The sequence below is a fragment of the Podarcis vaucheri genome, assembly GCF_965113315.1.
Source record: "Podarcis vaucheri genome assembly, chromosome: 7".
NCBI lineage: Eukaryota > Metazoa > Chordata > Lepidosauria > Squamata > Lacertidae > Podarcis > Podarcis vaucheri.
This window is the reverse complement of record NC_138765.1, coordinates 34,694,009-34,719,415: the sequence shown is the minus strand read 5'-3', so window position 1 is coordinate 34,719,415 and position 25,407 is coordinate 34,694,009. Positions and strand designations below refer to the sequence as shown.

General features: G+C 45.0%; 1 protein-coding gene across 5 annotated transcripts in view; it reads left to right on the top strand.

Annotated features, from left to right (window-relative positions):
• COL16A1 (collagen type XVI alpha 1 chain) overlaps positions 1–25,407 on the top strand; it is a 129,623-nt gene that overhangs the window by 20,887 nt on the left and 83,329 nt on the right. For all 5 annotated transcript variants that reach the window (XM_082232762.1, XM_082232760.1, XM_082232761.1 and 2 more), the window contains exons 3-8: positions 4,015–4,089; positions 5,424–5,541; positions 16,558–16,681; positions 18,339–18,614; positions 21,518–21,598; positions 22,898–23,032. In XM_082232762.1, coding sequence (XP_082088888.1) covers positions 4,015–4,089; positions 5,424–5,541; positions 16,558–16,681; positions 18,339–18,614; positions 21,518–21,598; positions 22,898–23,032 — 809 coding nt within the window. The remainder of the gene's footprint in view (positions 1–4,014; positions 4,090–5,423; positions 5,542–16,557; positions 16,682–18,338; positions 18,615–21,517; positions 21,599–22,897; positions 23,033–25,407) is intronic.

Sequence of the window (25,407 nt, the reverse complement as noted above, 5' to 3'; positions counted from 1 at the left end):
TCTCCACCCCCATCGTTCAGCCCGGACACTGAGATCCAGCGCCGAGGGCCTTCTGGCGGTTCCCTCATTGCGAGAAGTGAGGCTACAGGGAACCAGACAGAGGGCCTTCTCAGTAGTGGCGCCCGCCCTGTGGAACGCCCTCCCATCAGATGTCAAAGAGATAAATAATTACCTGACATTCAGAAGACATCTTAAGGCAGCCCTGTTCAGGGAAGTTTTTAATATGTAATGCTGTACTGTTTTTAACACTGATTGGGAGCTGCCCAGAGTGGCTGGGGAAACTCAGCCAGATGGGCGGGGTATAAATAATAAATTATTATTATTATTATTATTATTATTATTATTATTATTATTTATTACCTTCAAGGGCAGCCCTATTGTGTAACACATTTACAGTAGCCTAACTTGGAGGTTTCCAGAGCATGGATCGTTGGCGTTAAGCTATCCAGTAAGTGAACTACAATGACAGATGCTAAATGTTAAATGCTAATTTGGCATTCTGGGCGCTCCCTAACAAACCACAATTTCCAGAATGATTTTCTTTTGAAGGGGTTAGCCATGAAGTTTAAATACGTACAAAACTGACAAGATGTTTGTTGTGTAGGTATGCTCCAGGTTTTCACCATAGTTTATGAAGATGTCTCTCTCCCTTGCAACTTCTTCACTCTCTTAAAGGTTAAGGTACCCCTGACCATTAGATCCAGTCACGGACAACTCTGGGGTTGCGCGCTCATCTCGCTCTATAGGCTGAGGGAGCCGGTGTTTGTCCGCAGACAGTTTTTTCGGGTCATGTGGCCAGCAGGACTAAGCCACTTCTGGTGAACCAGAGCAGTGCACGGAAACGCTGTTTACTTTACCTCCGGAGCGGTACCTATTTATCTACTTGCACTTGACATGCTTTCGAACTGCTAGGTGGGCAGGAGCTGGGACAGAGCAACAGGAGCTCACCCTGTCGTGGGGATTTGAACCACCGACCTTCTGATTGGCAAGCCCTAGGCTCTGTGGTTTAGACCACAGTGCCACCTGTGTCCCTCTTACTTCACACTTAATTTTTCTCTTCTTAAAAAGAAAGAAGGAAAGAAAGCTGGAGTGACCCACTTTCATTTGGGTTGGGGCACTCCCCATTAGTGGGCTCGCCCTATTTTCCACTTAGAGATCATAGAATCATAGAATCATAGAGTTGGAAGAGACCACAAGGGCCATCGAGTCCAACCCCCTGCCAAGCAGGAAACACCATCAGAGCACTCCTGACATACGGTTGTCAAGCCTCTGCTTAAAGACCTCCAAAGTAGGAGACTCCACCACACTCCTTGACAGCAAATTCCACTGTCGAACAGCTCTTACTGTCAGGAAGTTCTTCCTAATGTTTAGGTGGAATCTTCTTTCTTGTAGTTTGGATCCATTGCTCCGTGTCCGCTTCTCTGGAGCAGCAGAAAACAACCTTTCTCCCACCTCTATGTGACATCCTTTTCTTGATGTGTCATAGATAACTTGTAGGACTTTGCTCACTGAGACCAAGTTCATTCTCCATTGAGCCATGAAATGTACTGGGCAGCCTCAGGAAATGTCTGGCTCTCAGCCTAACCTCCCTCATTGGGTCATTGTGAGAGTGAAATGACATGACTCCTTGTGAGGCACTTTGAGCTCCTTGGCCAAAGGGTGGAATTCACAGGCGATGAAGAAATGCTTTGCCTCTCAGCAAGGATGACGCGGAAGGTTTGGAAAAAATGTGCACATCTTTTACTTATCTGTCTCAGAATATCCACAAGAGAGATGCATCATCCCGGTTGTCATCTAATGTGGAAACTGGATAGGGATCAACCCTCATTTTGCCAGAGGCACCTTGAAGGAGCTGGAAGATATCTGTGCGTATGCAGAGTGGAGCTTCCAGCCATGGCTTACTCTGGTGGCTGTTTTAGATCTCAGCAACATTGCATCGCATTGATAAAATCTAGAGTATTTTTTTGTGTAGTGCAAATAACTAGATAATCTTTGGGGACAGAGAAAGCTTCACAACAGTAGCAGAAATAGTTAGGAGGGAAAGGGAAACTGGGTGGAGCATGGCATCACCTACATTTTATACACATTTATTCCTGTTCATGGAGAGATTAAAATGAGGGTTTATTGTCACCAGTGCTTTTTGGGGGGGGGCAGACGCAGGGGTACACATACCCCCAAATATTTTGTGAATCTTTGTACTTTTGTCTATTTACTGTATTTATTTTTCCTGATTTGAACTTTAAAATGGTGATTTTCTTGAGTCAAAGTGAGAGTACCCCTAAACATTTTTTTTTAGAAAAAAGCACTGCTTGTCACCCTCCTTTTTAAAAAACAACAACAATCCAAACTCAGTTGACTAATTGTATGAAATTTAGGCCTGTTTACTTGTATATAAGCCCTACTAAATCCAGTGGGACTTCTGAGTAGAAAAGGGACTTTCTATTAAGATTGCAGCCTTCATTAATCAAGGGGAAAGGGTTGTTTCCAACTAAGTTTTACTCAGAGTAGACCCATTGAACTTAATGGGCCTATTTATTTCAACAGGTTAACTCTGAGCAGGACGAGCATTGGCCACAACCTATGCTTGCACAAGGCTTGTTCAGGACATTTTGTTGTGTGGGTCAGGGGGCAAGACGGTGCCTCCTCACCCCATTCCAAGTTTTGAAGCCAGGAAGACTGATCCCTGAATATTACTTCACTATGGGTAATGAGCAGCATCCTGCACCACACCTGGAGAGAGAAGGCTAGTTTAGGAGATGCAGGGCAGACATTAGTCACACTGTCCTGTTCTACAACACCTCCCAATGCTCTAACACCTCCCCCTGTTCTCTAACACCTTCCCACTTATCCAGAAGCTGCCGCCTGAGGCAGCTGCCTCCTGCCTAATGGTAGGACTGGCCCAGAGGTCTGCATCTTGATTCTGTTCCCCATCTGCACAATCCGTGTGCCTTGATTTTTGTCTGTGCAAGGCTCTAGTGTAATCAAGGCTACCATGAAATGTGAATGGTGGGCTTACCTGCTCATCCTCATAGTCACTTTGTTGTGATGGCGTCTTGCACACGTCTGCTTAATTTCTGTGGGGATATGTTGTACCCAAGCCAGCTTTCAGCACAGGCTTGATGCCGGTTGGGTGGGACTGCTATGAAGAGAAAACAAGGTTTCTGGTAAATGCATATCAAAGGGCTGAGTCATTTGCTTTATACTACACTATTATTCATTGTCTTCGTTTCCGAAATAAAGTGCAACACACTGGAGTAGAAGGATCTCACATGGGGTCTTGGCAAGGCAGGACTTAGCGTCATAGCATATATGGAGATTTCTCAACAGTTCCAAAGTTCATATTTGTTTGTATTCTGTTTGTAATTGTTACTCAGACGCACTTCCCTTTGTAAAACAAAAGAACAGACTAACAAGTTGCAGCTTAATTTTTAATGGCAGGTTATATGGGCAGCTTTCAAATGTATTACAGAGGTACCGTGGTTTATGAACTTAATCTGTTCCGGAAGTCCGTCCTTAAAGCAAAGCGTTCTTAAACCAAGGCGTGCTTTCCCATAGCAGCAGGGGATTCAATTTACAAATGGAACACACTCGACAGGAAGTGAAACATGTTCTTATTCCAAGGCAAAGTTCACAAACTAAAACACCCACTGTATTTTTCGCTCTATAAGACGCACCAGACCACAAGACGCACCTAGTTTTTGGAGGAGGAAAACAAGAAAAAAAATATTCTGAATCTCAGAAGCCAGAACAGCAAGAGGGATCGCTGCGCAGTGAAAGCAGCAATCCCTCTTGCTGTTCTGGCTTCTGGGATAGCTGAGCAGCCTGCATTCGCTCCATAAGACGCACACACATTTCCCCTTACTTTTTAGGAGGGAAAAAGTGAGTCTTATAGAACAAAAAATACGATTCCGGGTTTGCAGCGATCTTAATCCAAGTTGTTCATAAATGAAGCTGTTCTTAAACCAAGCTGCCACTGTACTCAATCCATGTTCAATGCACTGTCTTGTCTTGCAGACGAGAAATGTCCCCAAATGCAAAAGGAAGGTCTCCGGTTGGACCAGACTAGTGACCAATATGTAAACATAACTGGTAAGTTTGTTTTGTCTCTCCCAAAAAATTCTTCTCCTTGCTGGCCTCTGGCCACAACCTCTTTCCTCCCAAGGAATTTGCAAGGGGGTAGAGATAAATCTATCTAATCAGCACCTGTGGATCTGAGACCCAGCAGAATCGGGCAGGAAGATCCACTTAGCTGAGGGGCAGCAAAGAGAAAACAAAACAACCACAAAGTCATGCAGCCCAAGGAGTGTCCATAAAGCTGCCTGAGGATCTCTTGCAGTGTCACAGGCAGGACTGGCAAGCGTTCTGGTCTTGAAGCTGGGAAGAAAGATGGGCAGTGTGACCTAGCATTTCATAGAATCATGGAATCATAGAATTGTAGAGTTGGAAGGGACCCTGAGGGTCATCTAGCCCAACCCTCTGCAATGCAGGAATCACAGTTAAACATTCCCTGACAGATAGCCATCCAACCTCTGTTTAAAAACCTCCCATGAAGTAGAGTCCACCACCTTCTGAGGGAGTCTTAGCCTCCAGAATTTGTTGGAGCAAAAGTGCGTGTTGTCATTTTTCAATGCCTTTCCTATTTAAATAAGTGAAGTTCTCCATCCCGAGAGGCATCTGCATTTGATCTGCAATTGTTTTTACACTTGCAAATGCTTCGACATTGTTTTTACAGCAATGTAATTGTTCAATATATGTTTTCTATGGTAATGTGAAAATTGCTTTGAGATCCTACACAGGAAGTGATTCATAAATGAAAACTAATGAAATGAAAACTAATTGATTAGTATCAAGCTTAACAGGGTTAATATAATATGCATGTGAACAAGTTAAATGTGACAGGACAAGCCCTAAGCAAAGAATATTTTAAAATGTGGCATTCCAAACATAGAACTTTCAATCAACCAGGGAATAACAGACAAAAAGAAAGAAAGAAAGGATAAACTGTATTTTTTTGTAATGCCACACAGAGCCTTTCACTTTCACTGAGAGCCAGTGTGGTGTAGTGGTTAAGAGCAGTAGTCACGTAATCTGGGTAACCGGGTTCGCGTCTCCGCTCCTCCACATGCAGCTGCTGGGTGACCTTGGGCCAGTCACACTTCTTTGAAGTCTCTCAGCCCCACTCACCTCACAGAGTGTTTGTTGTGGGGGAGGAAGGGAAAGGAGAATGTTAGCCGCTTTGAGACTCCTGAAGGGGAGTGAAAGGCAGGATATCAAATCCAAACTCTTCTTCTTCTACTTTCTCACATTTTCGGAGTTTAACCTGCCCCAGCAACTTGTCTGTAAAGGGAGAATGGGAACTTGGGCGTCGGTATGGGAGGCTGGACTCTCAAGCTATGCTCCTTTCTCTTCTGTGTCTTTGGCAGGATTTAATCTAATTAAAAGGTTTGCTCTGCTGAAGACCTCAGCCATTAAGAAGATCCGCAACCCCAAAGGCCCAATGATCCTGCGACTGGGCAGCACCCCTCTGGTCCGACTGACGGAGTGAGTATGCCTGATCTCGATTCCAAAAACTAGTACGTGGCTGCATGTGCCTCAAGTCATCAGTGCAGTCGTTCAAGTTATTAAGCCAAGTGAGTCTTATTTATTCCCATTTAGGAACTGAGTATTCACTATTGCAGAGATAACAATAGAGCTTATTGTAAGACCCTGCTGGATCTCTGCAGACCTGCTGGATCCCTGCTGGTTCTCACAGTGGCCAACCAGATGTCTATGGGAAGCTCACAAGCAGGACCAGAATGCAACAGCACTCTTCTCATGTGTGAATCCCAGCAACTGGTATGCAGAGGTGTACAGCCTCCAGCAATTGTGCAACAACCTTGCAACATGTGTCATGAATTCCCATATTGTGGATGGGGAACTGAGGCTGGCAGAGGCGCACAGAATGATTTGCCCCAGGCTTGGTGGGATAGTGGTAAATTTTGAACTTGCAGAAATACAGCATGGTGTGGTGGTTAAGAACGGTGGACTCATAATCTGGTGAACCAGGTTCACTTCCCTGCTCCTCCACATGCAGCTGCTGGGCTAGTCACGCTTCTCTGAAGTCTCTCAGCCTCACTCACCTCACAGAGTGTTTGTTGTGGGGAAAGAAGGGAAAGGAGCTTGTTAGCCACTTTGAGACTCCTTAAGGGGAGTGAAAGGCTGGACATCACGTCCAAACTCCTCCTCCTCCTCTCCTTCTTCTTTTTACAGCCTTTTGAGTCTGTACCTATACACAGTGGTACCTCGGGTTAAGTACTTAATTCGTTCTGGAGATCCGTTCTTAACCTGAAACTGTTCTTGACCTGAAACACCACTTTAGTTAATGGGGCCTCCTGCTGCTGCCGCGCTGCTGGAGCATGTTTTCTGTTCTCATCCTGAAGCAAAGTTCTTAACCCGAGGTACTATTTCTGGGTTAGCGGAGTCTGTAACCTGAAGCGTATGTAACCCGAGGTACCACTGTATCTTCAAGGTATACTGTACAGTGCAAGAGCTGACCATAGGGACAAATATTAGGAATAATTGGGCAGGAATAATCAGGTGCACAAATAAAAGATGAGGGGAGCACCTAGTTTGACAGCAGTACATGTGAAAAGGATCTATACTTGCTCTCCACTGCACCTCAGAGCTAACGTGATGCAATCTGCATTGGGTTGTGGAGGCTCAGCTTCAGATCCCCGCTTTTGAGTGTTCTTGGGCCAGCTGATCTGGACCGGTCAGCTTAGCCCACCTCATGGGCTTATTGTAAAGATAAGTTGGTGGCCTGTGAGTGGGAGAACCATATCTGCCCCTTGAGCTTCTTGGATGAAGGCAAATGAGAGGCCCGTGGGCTTTCATGATGCAAGTGCTGGACTAGGCTCGGGGAGATCCAGGTTCTTTTTATTTTATATACATTTTTATTAAAGTTTCACAAATTTTAAACAAACACAAAAACACAAACAAACACAACACAAATAACAAGTATAGTTTCAGATCCTTATTTTCTTAACATCTTTCCCTGACTTCCCCACACCTCCCCTTCTTGTACTGGGGAGATCCAGGTTCAAATCCCCACTCAGCTGTGATGCTCACCAGGTGACCTGGGGTCAGTCACCATCTCCCAGCCTAACCTTCCTCACAAGGTTGTTGTGAGCATGAAATGGAGGTGGGGAGAGGAACCATGCATGCTGCCGTAAGCTCCTGGGATGAAAGGCAGGATGCAAATGTAGTAAATCGAATAGCCCTTGGGGAGTAGACATCTCATTGGGGTGTGTCTTGGACACATCTCATTAGGGTGTGTCCAATGAGTACCAGCCCCAAACTCAAATAAATTTACCCTGTTAACTCTATAAAAGAGCCTGCGGTCTCCCTGAGTAAGGATTGTGTGGGTGCCTCAGCCTCAGCCACAGCCTGATGGCTGGAAGGATGTTTTAATCCTAGAAAGTAAATCACAGCACAAGAGCAAAGGACTTGGGCCTTTTCCAGGGCCATTATGCAATCCCTGCACCATGTGTGTTTTCCTTCCTCCACTGAAACTTGGCAGGCAGCCTGACGGGTCTAGACGGGTAGATTGAAGCAGCTTAAGCTGTTTACTAGCTAGGCCTTTCCTTTCATCAGGACCCAGCAGCAGTGCAGAAAAAGCAGGCTTAGAAACTGGCTTCCCTCTTCTCCTGCCTCTGCATGTAGGACAGCCTTTAATGTCTAAAAGGGGAGGTGCTGCAAGGACTCGTCTCCTTTCCAGGACTTGCTTCAGTTCAGGCACTGGGGCTTTTGATCCCCATGAAGTAAATCAGAAAGCACAGCTGCACTCAGTTCCCAGTTTATGGGGCTGCTTTATTCTTCCTGTGCATTTTGGCACTTAAAAGTACGCAGAACGGAGAATTGCAATACACACACACACACACACAAACCCACCAGTAAGGATCGTTTAAAATTTAAGCACTACAATACAATAAGATTAACATTTTGATAAACCTCATAAAGATGACCTGTAACCATAACTTAAAACAGCAACATAAGTAAAACTGAAAGCAGCAGGACCTCCAATCTTCACAAATGTCAAAACACACACACACACACACCATGTCAGTTTACACAGTAGCCTCCCTCTAACATTGAACATTGGGTGGCTTGGGCCAACAGCTCTGTAGGCAAAGCAGGACCAGCAGGAAACAAGGGCAAGACATCTACATTCTCAGGGAACTCTGGAGTTTGCAGATGGACATAAAATCAGTAAAGAGGGAGAAAACATCAGTGGCTTCCCCCCCGTTCCCATCCAACAACAGGAAAAATCATGCATGTATGCATGTGGTTGCATGGAAGTGAATGCACACACAACACACAACTGAGCCTGAAATGAAGTCTGGAGTGGTGCTTCAGACCCTCCCTTTCTCTGTACAGCCTCCCTCCTGCCATCCTACCTCATGAGATCTGTAGAAGGAGATGCAAGAGGCCAGAAATAACAGCTCCCCCCGGGAGGAACAGAACATTCCACTCGCCTGCAGCTGCAAGTTTGAGGAGGAAGAGGAGAGGAGAGGAAGACTCCGCTCCAACAGTGAAGGGGAAGATGCAAATAGAAGAGCCCTGGGCACTCGGGCACATGTGCACAGCAGCAGCAGCAGCAGCAGCAAAGGCAGTAGAGAACATACTGAGGACAGAACACAACATTTTGTTGTGCATCTGATTGTCGGGAAGACCTTCAAGTAAAAACGCTCCTCCCTGCCAGAACTCAGTCTATCTCTTTCTCTTCCACAACTGCCTAACTTATTCTCTCCACTCCCATTGGCCATGAAAGACCATCAAGGAAACCAAAATGATCAAAGGGAAGGAGCAACTTGCCTTTGAAGAAAGGTTGCGGTGTTTGAGACTTTTCAGCTCAGAGAAAAGCCGAGTTAGAGGTGGCATGATAGAAGCTTATACAGTGGCATGTGGTATGGAGAAAGTGGGTGGGGGAAAGTATTTTTTCTCCCTCTCTTACAACACTAGAATTTGTGGACTTCCAGTGAAGCTGAACATTAGAAGATTCAGTTGAAAATATCGTATTTTTCCATGTATAATACGCCCCCTTGTATAAAACACCCCCTATTTTGGGGGACTCAAATTTAAGAAAATGGGGGTGGGATTCTCACGGTAGTCTCTAAGAAAAAACCCTCGTGTTATACACGGAAAAGTACGGTACTTCTTTACACAGCACATGTTTAAACTATGGAACTCATTCCTGTAAGAAGTATCAATGGCCACCACCTTGGATGGCTTTAAAAGAGAATTGGACAAATTCATGGTGGAGCGGGCTATTGATAGCTACTCTCCCTCCATGGTTGGAGGCTTCTGAACACCAGTTGCTGGAAACCACACCAGGAAAGAGTTCTCCTGTGCTTGAATCCTGCTTGTGGATTTCCCACAGTAATCTGGTTGGCCACAGTGAGAACAGGATGCTGGATTTCAGGGACCATTGGCCTGATCCAGTAGGCTCTTCCTATTTTCTTTGGTAAAGTTTACTTAAGCCACCATGTTTGGGTCTTCAGTGCCCACTAAAGAAGTATTTTCAACAAAACGGAAAGCCAAGAGGAAAAGAGCAGAGGATGATCACAACACTAATTTAAGTGCCTTGGGGTTTCTGACACAGTTTCCCTCTCAACCACTAAGCCAGAGCACCTGCCCCACCCACACTCAGAAGATGTGGCGTGGCAGAAAAGAGGCCAGTGGCTGCTTAGATCCCGATGGTGCCACCAACATCCAACACAAATATATTCCAGCATGTATGATGGTACTTTGCTTTAATGCTCATTCAGACACCTGGAATTCAGCCTTCAGGGAAGGAGGCTCTGCTACAAAGGATTGAGGGCATTGGAAATAGCTGGTGCACGGCAGAACAGTTGCCGTGGCTCTCCTTTCAGAGTTCTCCCCTCCCCTCCACCTTCTTAGCAATTGCAGCTTTTGTTCTGTTCCAAAGAAGACAAGTCTGTAGTTGTCTGCAGAAGGCGTGCAGTCACCTCTCAGGGGCACATGTGGAGTAGGACCACTCAGATAGTACCAGCTTCAAAGGAAACAATGGTGAGGGCCAAAAGAAGACAAAGACAAAGAAAAAGAGGGAGTCTGTGGAAAATCTTACAACTGAATTCTGATTTCAGTCACCGAAACTCTCCTAAGAAATGGCACCAACTAAAAAGATATTGTAATGAGTATGGGTTGCTTGTGCGTAAGTTGCCGCCTCTCCTGGCTATGTTGCCTGGTTAAACCTTTCTGTCTGGACAGCCCTTCACTTCGTGGCTGCCTCAGTCGCTAGCAGTTTCCGTCAGTGGGCATTTCTTAAACCTTTTCCAGCATAAAAGTTGTTTGATGCCAAGTCTCCTCCTACTCTCCCTGTGCGGAAGTCTTCTGCGCAGGGAGGGCGTGGGTAGCGGAGGACCCGTGCTCTCCCCGCTGGTGTCCGGTGAAGAGTCCTGGAGCCCTCTCGCCGATTCCCCCATCAGCCCCTCTATATCCCTGGTGTTGCGCTGATTTGCTTCCCCATCTGCGGAGCTCCCTCTCTCCCTGCTGGGCCCTTCTCCAGCTTCATTTGAGAGCCTTCCCTCCGCCTCTAGCTTGGATGTCAGTTCCCTGACAGATATGTATAAATGTTTAAGCTTTTTTGAATGCCAGAACTGAAGGGTCCAAGCAAGGGGTGCTGCAGGGCCACCACTAAGAAGTCCCTGTCTTGCCATCCTAACAGGTTTCATTGGTCGGCACATAAGTAGGAAGTCAGAACCAAATAATAGATTACAAGCAGGTTCATATGCATATCTTTTCATATTTCAAGTGTTTTTTTAAAAAATGAACACAATATAACACCCCTGTAAGGCAGGACAGTATTATTATTGCTTTATTATAAAAGGGAGTCTGGGAAAATAGTGGATTGCTTAACATGGCTACTGTGCTATCTCCTTTCTTATCTCTCAGTTCATAGTGTGGGGCCTAAGGTGGAGAAGAAACTCTAGGGCAGAGCCCTTGGTGAGCAGTGGCTGGAACCAAGCTGTGGAGTGAATCTGAAATTAGACAGTGGAGAAAAAGTGGAGAGATTTGCCTTTCCTTTTTGAATTTGATGGTGCCAAAACATTTCCTTTGAGTCCCTTGGGGTTTCCCTCTCTCTCTCTCTTTTTTGCCCTCTCTCTTTATCTTCATTGACAGTTTCTAAACAGTTTCTTAATGCAAGGATGGGCGCTGTGGCAGTTGGGAATAGGTGTGTTTGTTTAAACGCTTGGCTAGCCGAGGGCGCCTCTGTTATGATCTCCTTCTGCTGGTTCTTGTTTTGCCTTGGTGATTCATGAGCCAGGCACGATGACCCCACAATAAACACAGAGAGAGGAGCAAATGAAAGACAAATGACCTGGAGCAGGGCTTCCAAGAAGACAACAAGGAGATCAATGTGCATCCGGTACAATGGCAATGCCAGAGGTGCAGGGGCCAACAAGTATTAGTTCTGGTCTCATTCCTTTGCTGGGTAGGGGAGCCTGAGACCAGGGGACAGAAAAGCTCTCCACCCACACACTGAGACTGATGAGGAAACCGTCTGTGCAGTTCTTCTTTTTTTGTGAAGGCTGCTATCGTTCTCCCCCATCACCAGGCACTACTCTTTACTCTGGCCTGCGAGACTCTCTTATCAGAATTCTTTGCTGCTGCAAGTCAACAGTGGAAAGAACTCAGAGCTATTTTCCAAGTTAGGAAAAACAGCGGCGGCAATGGGCTAGCAAAGTGTGGCATTGGCACGCCTGCCAGTCTGTGGTGCGTTCAAAGCAGGGAGATTTCAGCTCCTGCTCCTGCTGCATGCAAAGTGCTTGTACCCTCCATCCCGGCTCTACATCCTTTTCTTTGCATTCTCAGCTTGGCAGCAAAAAAAAAAAAAAAAAAGTATGGCAGTTTATCCAACTCATGTGGAGCCTCCATGCAGGATACTGTGAAACTGCTTTCAGCCTGGGTGGGGGGCAAGTCACAAGTTATGCAGCCTGATCTCCATTATTGCCGATAATTTTGATGAAGTCAATGCAAATGTGGCCCACCAACCATGTCTATCGGTCTGGCAGATGCTTGATGACCTCTCCCTGTTTTAGCAGCCCTAAGCAGAGAGAAAGAAAAATCTCAGACTGTTTATCGTGCCTCTGGCTGGGGATAAGAGGATTTCCCCAGCTCCATTCATTTATTGATCTGATGCTTTCCTTTGCTCCGTCTACAATTCCTCCTGCATTCCTTTACTGGGGAGAATTTCTAAAATTAACATCAGAATTGGCTCAGGGGCAGCTTCTCCCCTGCTTTCTCTTCCCTCTTTTCATCTGCATCTTTCTCCACAGCTGCAAACCATCACTGATGCAAACCACCAAAAACTGAGAAATCAGCACTACCCCTCCAGGGCCGGCCTGCCTATGAGGCAGAGTGAGGCAGTTGTCTCAGGTGGCAGACCAGGGGACAGTTGAGAGCCTCGACAGATCCAGGCTCTGATGAGCACACCGCTCACCACTGCTGCTACCACCACCTGCTCCTCCTCTACCACAGCCACCACGTACTTCTCTCCAACCTTGCCTTTTCCCTCCTACCTCAGGCTTCCTCAACCTCGGCCCTCCAGATGTTTTTGGCCTACAAGTCCCATGATCCCTAGCTAGCAGGACCAGTGGTCAGGGTTAATAGGAATTGTAGTCTCAAAACATCTGGAGGGCTAAGGTTGAGGAAGCCTGTCCCAACTCCGACAGCAGCCGGAGGTGGGGTCAGCTTTAGGGAGAGCAGCTCCAGTTTTGCTTTGAGTGGTGTAGTGTTTTACGTACATTACTTACTTTCATCTTAATGGAACACTCCACAAAATGATCTTGATCCAACCATGCGCTTCGTCACATCATGTATACTGTTGTGTAATGTCTCATCAATGCACCCGTGTGCATCAGGGATTTTTCTTTTTTTAAAATGTACCCAAAGAACTGTAAATGCAACCACGCAAACAATCGAACATAGATAGGGTAGACGCTTATGCTAAAGGGGAGAGTATTATGAAACAAATATGCTCATATTAAGATAGGGTGGTCATTTATGTTTTACCAAATAAGAGAAAATCCATTATCAGAAAAAAGAGGGCATAGGTTTGTGCAAAATTTGCATGCACTTATTTATATGTACAGTGGTACCTCTGGTTACGTACTTAATTTGTTCCGGAGGTCCGTTCTTAACCTGAAACTGTTCTTAACCTGAAGCACCACTTTAGCTAATGGGGCCTCCTGCTGCCACCACGCTGCCAGAGCACAATTTCTGTTCTTATCCTGAAGCAAAGTTCTTAACCTGAAGCACTATTTCTGGGTTAGCGGAGTCTGTAACCTGAAGCGTATGTAACACGAGGTATCACTGTACAGGACTGTATACTCCAAAGCCTATGAAAAAATTCTGATGTAGAGAATTTTTGAAATAGCTTTCCCAAATTGCCACTGATGTCTCCATTGTTTGGTGGCAGGTCTGATGTTTTAAAGGCCTCTGTCAGGTGGGGATAGAAAAATCTGTCAATTTCGCTTCTCTCAGTTTCTCATTTTTCCAGTCTTAAATTCAGTTCTCCATATTTCTAGAACAATTTGTGATTATTATTATTTTAAAAAAATATCCTCATGAAAAGTAATAAGCCTTTTAGTGCAAATTTATCCTAACGAATACATTTCTGTATACAGTTTGACTAACATACATATTTTGCAAGCAATTTGTCCTACTATATGGTATGTTTGCATGTTATTTTCAGTAATATGTTCTTTGCCATTATGCACCCTTTCCCCCCAATGACTGAATTTTTGCCAACATTGTCTGCTTGAAGAACTGCATTGCAAAATTCCGAAAAGTATGGATTTTGAGGGATGGCTACATTTCAGTGCCTGTATTATCTCACATAGTGTGAATTAGGTAGGTTTCCCTTTCCATGCGAACAGAATTGAATTTCTCTCCCATCCCTGGTGGCAGAACTTCACCTCTTAAAAGTCAAAGGGCCCTGATTCTGACCTCTGTCTGGCATCCAAATAACAGCTCATTCCTGACGCACCTCTACAAAGACCATGTGATGCAAGGGGAAGTCTCTGTAGTGGAAAAACTTGGCATAAATAACTGGTGTTGACCAAGCCCCAGAATTGGTCACTGATGGGCAATGAATGTTGCAATAGTAGGATGGATTCCACAGATGAAATTGATTCCTGCTCTGCTTGGCTTCCAAATCTCCTGATTCTGTCTGGACTGGATATGGGTTGTTGTTGCTGCTGTTTCTCTTTTTGAATGTCCTGAGAAATGAACACAGATGTTAGTGGTTGCTGTTGCTACTGGAGCAAAATTGTTGGACTCACTCTGTGTCTACCATGACCTCATTATAGTAATCCTTTTAAAGTGTTATTTATGGTTTTTTGGGGGGGAGAAGAAGCTTCCAAATGGTTTTTAGGCTTACCTCCTTTCCTATCTGACAGAGTCTCTGTGCCTTTGAGCATGGCCAGTAGGTACTTTCGTGGTGTCCATGATAATGAAGGAAGCTTTGTTCTTGTGTTCATCTATTTCTAATTTTATGTACTGTCAACACACCCGCATTGTTTCATGATTTAAAATAACAAGTTACAGTGTTATAGGCATGGTGGTACTTGAGGGGTAAGGAAGAGGAGAGGGAAATAAACAAAAACAGGCACCATGGCTGTTACATAAGTCTGTTCTGGAAGGGTCTGGGGCTAGCAAGAGTTCTGAGGAATGAACATCATTGAGAGCTCCATCTGAGACACATTTACACTATAAGTTTCCCCACTAAGAATCCGGGAATTGTTGAGGGTGCTGGGAATTGCAGCTCTGTGTGGCCCTTACATGATACATAGCTCAGTCAGCAGAACACAAGACTCATAACTTCAGGGTCGTGTGTTCAAACCCCACATTGAGCAAAAGATTTCCACATGGGGGGAGGGGTTGGACTAGATGACCCTCATGGCCCCTTTCAGCTCTACAATTATATGATTCTCATTGTTCCCAAGCCTGTTGAGGTGATGGGAAACAAGGCCTAGTTGGTACTGACCCCAAGAAATCTTTGCCCAACCCCTTCTTTGTCTTCTATTAAGCAGGCTCTTATGACTATTTCATTCTGAGGTGCAGCTCTGAATTAATTAGAGCCCCCAGAGAATGAATTCTAATTTAATGTTCCTTCTATGTTTTATTATTCCATTTCATTGCTGCTTTGTTGTTTTTAGAATTGCATTGTAGATTTTCTTTGTTAATATATTTTTATGATTTTTTTTGCATGAAAGAAAGGAAACTCAACTGGAACCCACATTATGCTTGCAGAAAGAAATGATTTAGTGGGCTGGTAGAAGGGATTTATTATAGGCTGACCAATTAACCACAAATCCTTTGAGTAATCATCTGTCTTTAGATATATTAACGTTAATTAAAATAAATTGGCATATTGCACATGGATGCCTTTTTTGGGGAAAAATGAAGAAAGTGAAAGATAGTTTACTGCTTAATAAACAAAAGTGAGCACTCATTAGAGAGAAAGGTCATTGTTAATATGTTCTTTTTCTTTCCACAAGTCACCAGAGCCAAAATAGCTGCAAAACAACAACAACACCACGACAGAAATTGAACATTCACAATGAAAGGGGACCCCCACCCCACTGAATAAACCACAGCTGTTGTTGATTAATCTGCCAATTAAAGTGTCATTTCCATCTAATATGTGTGCGAGCATACGTGTTCTTATGGACTGATACGTATCTTTCCCAACATTTTCTGTGATTGTTTAATTAGTCTCCTTGAAAATAGGGTGCAAGCTTTGATTCAGTGTCTGCTTGGTGTATTTGCAAAGAGGAGGCTGCTTTATAGTGAGTCAGACTAGTGATCTATGTTTTATGATGTTTCATCCATGATTTTTTACTGAACTTTTTGGTGCACACCACCACAATATTTTTCTTATCAACTGGCAGTTCATAAATAACCGCAGAAACAAAATAATAATTTATAGGGCTAGTTATAAACCATGAACTCAATACGAGGTGACTCCCATAAATGTGGGAGTTTACCTCAACGGCCAAGTTAACTGATTACATCAAAATGAAAGAGAAAAGACAAAGACAAGATAAATTAGCAACAAATTGGCAGCCATTTATTAAATACAGCAAGAATACAGGGTTACGTCAAAATATATTGTGCTTTTACACCACTTTGAATTCAGTTCTAGCAAGCATGACAAGATTATGGTGTAATATATGTCAAGGGTTATTGTTATTCTTTTCCACTTTGTGTGTTGGGGGTGGGGAGCAGGTGACTGTGGTTTCTATTTTCCTATGATTTCCCCCCCTTTTCATTTCTTTACACATACATACGTATCCCGAGCAAAAGACCCGCCTGCTATCACTACTTTCACTGGCATGGCTGCCCCTGGGCATCCAGCATTGTCCTTGAGGCAAAATGTCCCACCATGGGAATGATGTCATGAATTGCTGTAATGCCTTTCTAGAGCTTTCTTGCCTGCCCCCCATGGCTGCCTCCCTTTCCTCACATCTCTCCCCTCCTCTTTGTTCCCAGACAGCTGTTCCCCCGGGGCTTGCCTGATGAATTCACCCTGGTGGTGACTCTACTCTTGAAGAAACAGACCAGTAAAGAGAACTGGTACCTCTTCCAGGCCACCGATCGTCAGGGGTACCCCCAGGTACATCACACTAGCATGGTGCATCCTTTCCAGGGCCTTGTGGCTCTTTCTGTCCTATCATGTGCCTCTTCTTTCCACTGAGGGCAACCAGCTTCCTATTCAGCTTCCTGTTACTCACCTGATCCACATGGGCAAAGTTGCCAGTGGAGCTGCTGTACCTTGTAGATTCCAAAAGCTGTCGCCACCTATGCAGTTGCTATCTGCACCCATGCCCACCTATCTTTCTTTCACCCAGGAAATGTGGCACATGCAGCCTTCTCAAAATGGGTGCTCTCCAGAGGTTGTGGGCTTTAACTCCCATCAGCCCCAGCCGGCATGGTCAATGGTTAGGGATGGTGGGAATTGTAGTGGTGAATATCTGGAGGTCATTAGATGGTGGGAGATTGCTCTAATGGGGCAAGGCAGCATCATGGAAAGCTCCCAAGTAAGCAAGTTGCTCCCATAAAGACCAAGAGTGGGCTGGAGCCTTCTATGCCTCCAGGGCAAGATCACCCCTCCAAGGCGATGGAGGAACCCACAGTGGTGGCTCCAAACCAGACTGAGCAGTAAGCTCCTCCTGAGAGGATAAGCTAGAGTCAGGCTCTCGCAGTGCTGCAGAGGGTGCCAGGATTGGAGGTGAACCTGCCACAGGAGTGTAGTAGGCTTAGTTCACCTGGGTGATGTAAGAGGGGAAAGAGTGGAGTGCTGGGGTGGCTACATCACTGAGACCTTCCCAAGGATCTGACTCCTCATTTGTAATTTCCCTCACTTGGTGCTGCTGGTCCAACAAACCTAGCCAGCTCCTTCTTGTCTGAGTCACAGTTCAAGCCTAAGCTGCTACCCATGAGGAGGATCCTTGCCATAGAAGTGAGCCTTACAGATTTCCTAGACTGGCCTTGTGTTGTGCTTTCACCATTGAAAGCTAGCATGAGAGTGTGGCCTGGGCAAGGGCAGAGCACTGAATCTGGCTGGTTGCTTCCCACCTGAGCCATTTTGGCAGGTGGGAGGAACATTTATTAGCTTTCTTCCTCTTGAAGGCTCCTCTCCCAGGTCGTTTCCTGGAGCCCAGCTATTTAAAGTTTCAGTTTAATCCTCCAAGCATTGATTAATCCTAACTTTTATTAGACCCAGGAATTGAGGGGAATGCGGTTCCCCACAAACTCATAACAATATGGAATATCTCAAATGGCTAAACTAACTGTTTTTCTCAAGATGTTATTTCAGAAAACATGCTGATCCAAGTTAATGATAATAATAAAGCATTCCTCTCTGGAATAACAGGCATTGAGACCACATTTATCATTCTGTGTTCTTTATGATAATATAACTGTATTTTATATCTGTCACTTCCTTTAATAAAAAATAATATATAGCTAAAACAGACAATGATTCATAATATGACAAAGATGCCACTTGTGTTGTGGGATCTGATGGTCTGCAACATTAGATTTGACCCATTTCATAATGAAGGGTGTATGGACCAGAGGGAAGACTGCCCTGGCAAAAAAGAATCACAAGTCTTCTCTCAGCTTGCCTGCTGCCGCCACAATCCTAGTATCTCTCTGTTTAGTGTGCTTTCTTCATCTTTCTGTCTCCCTGTCTCCCCTCATGCCTTTCCTCTCTGCCTCTCTTTCTAGAACATTCTCATAGTCAGTGCCGTCTCCTTTCACCCCCTCAGCTCTCCCTGGGGATCAACAGCAAAGAGCAGAGCCTGGAGTTCCAAGCCAAGGGCCAGGACAAGGAGTTTGTCAGTGCCATCTTTTCCGGAAAAGGGGTCTCCGCCCTTTTCGACTTGAAGTGGCACAAAATGGTCCTTAGCATCCAAAGCCAAGTGGTTTCCATCCACATCGACTGCAGCTACATCTCCTCCAAGCCACTGCAACCCCGCCGGCGCCTGGCCAGGGAAGGCAACGCGTTTGTTGGATTGGATGCCGTGCAGGGTGCTCCTGTCACAGTGAGTCATGGTGGGGCTTTGTGGGCAAGCTGTGGCAAGCGGACCATCTCTCCATTTGGGCCTGCTTGGCCTTTTCTCAAACCTAGTTGGGCTCAAACACACATTGGTATCTATGAAGACACCCCCAACTCTAAGGAATGTTGCTAACATTTTAAAAAAGTGTTAAGCTTCACCGGGAACCTCTCATAAACCTTCAGGTTTGTCCTGGCATTCTACCGTAGGTGACATGCATACTTTTTGCTAATCTTACATTTCTAAGAAGAAAGAACCTCCAAATTGTCCAAAAGTTCACTTTACACAAAATTCAGTTCTACTGAAGCTTCTGTCTGTAAGGGATTGTCCCTCACTCCCCAGAGAACAGGAGTTGGTGTCAGGATTGAGGCCACTAAGCTAGGTCACCTTTGAACTTCAAGACATAGCTATGATTTTATTCTTTGGGGGTTTCCTTTTTGTGATTTCTGCCAGGCCTATGCAGGGATGCAGGTCAGAGGTTCCCCACCTCTGATCTACAATGACCGGCAGCAGCTCTCTCTAACCCTAACCCAATCCTACCTGCAGATAGTAAGGATTGAGCCAGGGACCTGCTGCATGCATAGCAGATATTCCACCACTGGAGAATCTGCATGGTGATAGAGCAAGAAATGACTATATATTTCCAGGAAGAGATTTTGAAATGCTTGAGCTGATCAGCCAATGCATAATTAACAACAAACGAAGCTATTTTGGTGTAAGTGCATTCTGCAATAAATCAGGGAGCTTTAGCAAATCCTGTTCTAAGCCAGAAGCCAGCACACAAAATTCTTGGGCAAGGTTTGGGGCCTTGGCAAGGACTACTGCCACCACCACCAGGCTGCTGTTATAATGCTGGTGGGGACATCACTGGTCACTTCTACTGCTGCTAGCTGCTTCCCAGCAGCAGCTAGAATGGACTGTGGGGTGGCCTCGAACATGAGAACATAAGAAGAGCCTGGCTGCCGGATGAGCCCAAGTCTCTCCCAGTCCAGCAGTTTGTTTTCACTGTAGCCAACCAGATGCCCCTATGGGAAGCCCATAAGTAGACCCTGAGTGCAAGACCACTGCTCTCCCCAAAATGATCAATGGGATGGAGAGTGACTCCCCAATGAGAAAAGGCTGCAACATTTGGGACTTTTTTAGTTCAGAGAGAAGGCCAGCAAAAGGTGATATGATGGAGGTGTCAAAAAATTATTCATGGCATGGAAAAAGTGAGTGGGCAAATATATATTGGATAAGGCTAATAACAGTTACAAGCCATGATGGTTATGCTGTACCTCCATGGTTGGAGGCAATAATACTTCTGAATACCTGTTTCTGGAAACCCAAGGAGGGGAAAGTGCTCTTGTCTCTCAGGTCCTCCCTGCAGGTTTCCCACAAACATCTGGTTAGCCACTGTGATAATAAGATTGTGGACTAGCTAGGTCATTGGCTTCGTCCAGTAGGCTCTTCTTCCATTCTTATGAGGCACAGTGCCTCTGATATTGGAGACACTACATGGCCATCATGGCTAATAGCCATGTGAAGCTCTTGGTGTTGAGTGGAGCTCTAGGCCTGCACCCCTGAACATTTTAATTATGCCATTTCCCAGGGTGTGTATGTTGGGAGCAGGGCTGGCGAAGTAAAATGGCGGTGCTGGGAATTCAGTAATTTGAGCCCTGTGCAATTGTTGAGTTAACTCCTGAGCTGTTAGAAGCTTCAGAGTTTTACTTAGACTCCAGATACCTAGAGTATGTCTTTGTGGGATTTCCCTATGGCTGGAGGGCAAATGATGCCATAGCAGCCTTGCTGACACTAAGCAGGTCTAGCTCTGGTCAGTGCCTGTGTGGGAGACTGCCTGAGAACCCTCACATATCCTGCCTTAATTTCCTTGATAGAAGGAAGGTGATATTTAAATGCAATAAATGAATAGATGTACTGACCCATTAGACAGGTATAAGCACAGTTCCACACGTGCCAGATTTCATCCCCCAACCCTGACCCCACCTCTGCTTCTAATTCATGTGCACAGTTGCGGGATAAAGCAAGAGGTCAAAATGAGGCAATTTACCCTGCCAAGATCAGGATTTCTGATTGTTCTCTCTTTTTCCATAATAGAATTGGGAGTGACAGTTCCTTTTTGGAGAGGGGATTTCTCTCCCCACACATTTATCCCACTGTGGCAATGCCACTGGGGAATTTGGAGAAGCACCAAAGAAAATATTTCACATACACTATTTTCTCTTTCAGAATGTGTGGTGTTGTTTTCTTCTTAAGTAGAACTTTAAAATAATGCTGCTCCAAAACTCCTAGGCCAACATTTAAAGGTGGCAATTTGTGCCTACCTGATGGCCTTGAGGGGAAATGTGCTGCCTTGGAAGAGAGGTCCTGAGGATAATATATAGAACCTCATTCTCAGAACCAAGCCCAAGACCTACCAACCCTTCACCAGAAACCATTTGAGAGGCAGGTGTCTGAAAACGTACAGACAATAGGTAGCTCACCCTGCCATTTCTCTTGCCCAGAAGAAGCTTGCCAGGTGTGGTGGAGCCCGGTAGGTATGTCACTGTCACTTGCTGAGTGGGAAGATGGCATGGAGGCTGCAGATGCATTGACAGGGGCACCAGATTGGCTCTGCCAGTGCGTTTTCACTGCACTGGTCTCCCTGCCACTTTTGCACTCTCCTTCTTGGGAAGCAACTGGGACACAACTGGTGAGAAGTTATCATAATGGCACCGCCCCACCTGGTGAGCCACTTCTGCTCATTCCTCCAATGGGATGTGTACTTGTACCACTATGATTTCCCATGCTTAAGTGAAGGGCTGGCTGAGGCCTCTTCTCCAGGATCTGAAGAACCAGGGTGGATATTGGATCTCCACCCTATAACAGTTTGCTTGTTTCTTTGTTTGCAGTTTGACATTCAGCAGCTTCACATTTATTGCGACCCAGCCATGGCAATGCATGAGGGATGCTGTGAGATCTCTGATAACGGGGTGAGTAATACTCCAGATATGCAAAAGCTGTCACTTCTGTTTATGTGCGTGCTCCTGCATTTCCTCATGCTGAGGTTGCAGGACTGAGACATTTATCCACAAAAGCTGTCAGACAACTTTTCTAGAGTTGAAAGCACTGCTGTCTGTTTTGCAGGTTTTTATTATCTACAGTGGTGCATCAGGTTCCCCATTCAAAACCACAGGCAACAGCAGCAATTGATATAGATGTGATCTTGCATTGTAGATGCAATCTACTCTGTTACATAGCAACTTGCATGTAAAAACTGCTTTGCTTTTTTTGGGTGGATCCGATAATACGTTGACACCTGCTGCCTGTTTGAGATAGTTATTTTTTATTATTTTTTGGGGGGAGTGGATAGTTATTTGAAACAATGTCGGTGTGGTTTTTGCTTCAGAAAACCTTCACTTTCAGGTCTATGCAGTCATTCCCCTCTACTTACTTCTCAACAAGCTCTGATCTTGTTCAAATAGTACAGCCTCATTGTGCCCATAAATTCAGTGGTGAAGAACCTCCTGCCCATGGGCCTAATCAGGCCTACGGGATTCAGTCGTAATTTGGCCCTCAAGGCTGTTTTCCCCAAACCACGCCCCACACCTGACACCACACATGACATCAGGTGGGCACCTTATAAAGACACGCCTTGCAAAGGAATACTCAGGAGCTTAAAATGTAATCCTGTTTGTTCTTTGGCAAGCAGGGCTGCTGTCAAACCAACCAGCTGTTTGGGACTGAAAGCTAGCAACTTAGAAGTTGCTACCTGATGACACACCTGTCATGATGGGTGAGGGAAGCGAGCATCCAGCCCACCAGGCTGAAAAATCTTATCACCTGAGCCATAAACTTTGGTCTCCCAGTTCCTGGTCTGTCACTAACCCGTATTTGTTCCTAAGCAAATTTTCTGGGGCTCCCCAAACACAACCAATTTGGGCAGCAGTAAGAAAAAGAAAAATTGTAAGTAGACACAGTGCTAGGATGGGTGGAGCCCAGTTCCCTTATAGGGAATCAAAACTACCTCCTTCCTGATCATCAGAATGATAATTTTGTAGTTTTAGGGGGGCATGCAGATCAGCCAATGGGTGGCTTGTCTACCTGTGTGTATGCAGGTGAGTGCATGAGGGAGTGTAGGGTGGCTTGCAGCCCCCAGAGATTGGCCAAGGGTAAAACCTTGGACCAAAACAAGTTAGCCACCGCTGCTATAAGCCCCAGGCCATGCTGGTCCATGAAGAGCTAATTGCCTTGCTCATCAAAGTTATTTCAATGCTTTCCTGTTTCATCAGTGCTTTCCCGAAGCATCTAAAACTCGTCGGGATGTGGAAGTCATGCAGAGCAATGACCTGATAGAGATCAACCCTCAGACTGAAGGCAAGGTCTACACCCGCTGCTTCTGCTTGGAGGAGACCCAAAGCAAGCAGGTGAGGAACACCAACCAGCAAGAAAGAACTAGCAAAGTCCAGAGCATGGGCAGCCAGCATGGTGCCTTCCAAACATTTGGAACTACAACTCCCATCTGCCTCAGCCAGCATGGCCATTGGTCAAGGAGGATGGGAGCTGCAGTCCACAACATGTGGAGTGTACCACTCCAGTTACTCCCAGTATAGAGCTATGAATCAGGAAGCCTCTAGCTCAAATCTTGTTCCTGTTGTGAAGTCAGGACATGACTATAAGCAAGCCTCTCAGTCTCCCATCTGGGGGTTGATGATGCTGTCCTTCCCTGGAGAATTGTAATGGTTATGACAAGCTAAAGTATGTGGAGCATTTGTAAGCATTACATAAGACAAAGTATTATTGATTTGAAATCCTCTGGAAAATTCAGTTTACTGGAATTGTACTGCCCAAACTGTGGAAATATGGGGTGGTTGTGGTTCATGGGGTTTTTTTTGCATGTGTACTGACAACACAGATGTAAGAAGACATAGTTTCTGTTTCACTCTGCCTTTGTTGCTTGTAGCACTGTTTCCATTCCACTGCATTTTGTCTTCTGCATAAACTGTTATTCTTCTCACTGTCCGCTGTGACAATATTGTGTAAATTATGTAAATTCCATCTTGTCATTATGTTATCCATTCATTTCAATGTAAAGAAAACATGATGCAAATGAGAGAAAATGCAATCGATTTTGTATCAATTGCAGTCTGAAAGTAACAACAGCAGTGAATAGCAATTGCATTTGCTGGATTGATTTCCATTCTGGACATGGGATGAACAAGTGAACATTGGCAATTTCTAGTCCTGTTTCTCTCTAGCAGACAGCTAGATTGATACGATGTGATTAAATAGGATGGATTTGTGTGGAAAGAATTTTATTGTGGAAGAAAAGCTGTGAGATCATTACTGAACAACCATTGCAATGTTAGCCTGCGTAAACAACACTGAAAACTTCCATTGCATGTGCTTAGCCATGTTCACCAATATCTTGCTGCCACCCCCAGCATCTGCCACCTGAGGCAGCTGGCTCACTCTGCCTAATGGTAATGGTTATGTCCAATCACATTGTGTTGGACATAGTACCATGGCATTGTTCCATTTACTGTGTGATCCCTGATAGGATGGGATCACCCATGTAACCATTATCAGAAGCAGCAGTCAGGATAAATAATGGCACCCAACAGTTTTGAGAAAAGATAAGTATTTGGGAGGGGAAATTACCCATCAAAATAAGTACTTTTGATCCACAAATCGGAAAGTTGTAGAGACTCAGTGCGGTTTTAATCCTCTGCTGAGATAGATTTAATGGTCCAACTGATGGAAAACTAATTTGCCTGTTCCCACCACCACTGTAGTATGGAATAGAGAGAGCATTGCTGGAATTAAACACCAGTCATCCGTTCAACATTTGCTGGGAATATGTTTGCTACCAATTTAGGGATTTTATTTTTCACTGTCACATCCTACTGAGAAGAAATACACATCAGAGAAGGGACTGGGAAGGGGGGAGCAAGAGGTTGCAATCTAAACCATCTGAGACTACTGCCAGCCAGTTGTGCGCTGACATGATGGATAGAATATGGAAATATTTACATCCCTGCTCACCAAAGATGGTTCTTAAGGGGGCTAGCAACATTTTTTAATACAAAAACATGATATAAAAGGAAACATCAGTACAAAAGCAAAACACAACCTTCAGCAGATTAAAAACAGCAGCAGAATTGATTAATCAATCATTTAAACACTTTATTATTCAATCACTTGGTACATAAACAGTTTTTTTTTACCTTCTCCCAGAGGTGCAGTTACTGCTTGATTCCTGTCCTATAACTTAAGTTTTCTTTCATCTGGTGAACAACACTCCTGTTTTTGATAGCTCAAGTGTAGGCATTCATATCTGATATATGATTAAATTGTGCTTCTTTTATTTACATAGAAAAGCCCCATTTAATTCAGCATATCTTGTAGAGGCATTGATTTGGTTTTGAGATGAATTGTAGGGCCAATAGATGCTTACATCCAGATGATTTAATATTAGCTTAGGCTACAGTCCTAACATGCTGATCCTTGTGGCTGAAGGGGGTTAGGAGGCAACAGATGCATCCATCTGCTGGGCTACGTCTCTGTGGGACTCCGTTGCCCTGGAAGCCCCACTCCCAGCCATAGAAAGTGGTGTTGTTCCTGCCAGTCATAACCAGCATAGGACCCCAAAATGATCTGTAATGGGGCTGGGTCACAGCAGGGCCAGCCATGGATCCACTGGGTTCTGAACCAGTCCATTTAGCAGAGAGGGCTCCTGGAACTGGCATGGCTTTGAAAAGTCACTAAAACCACTGCCCACTTCTTCTGCCCTGGCCAGTAA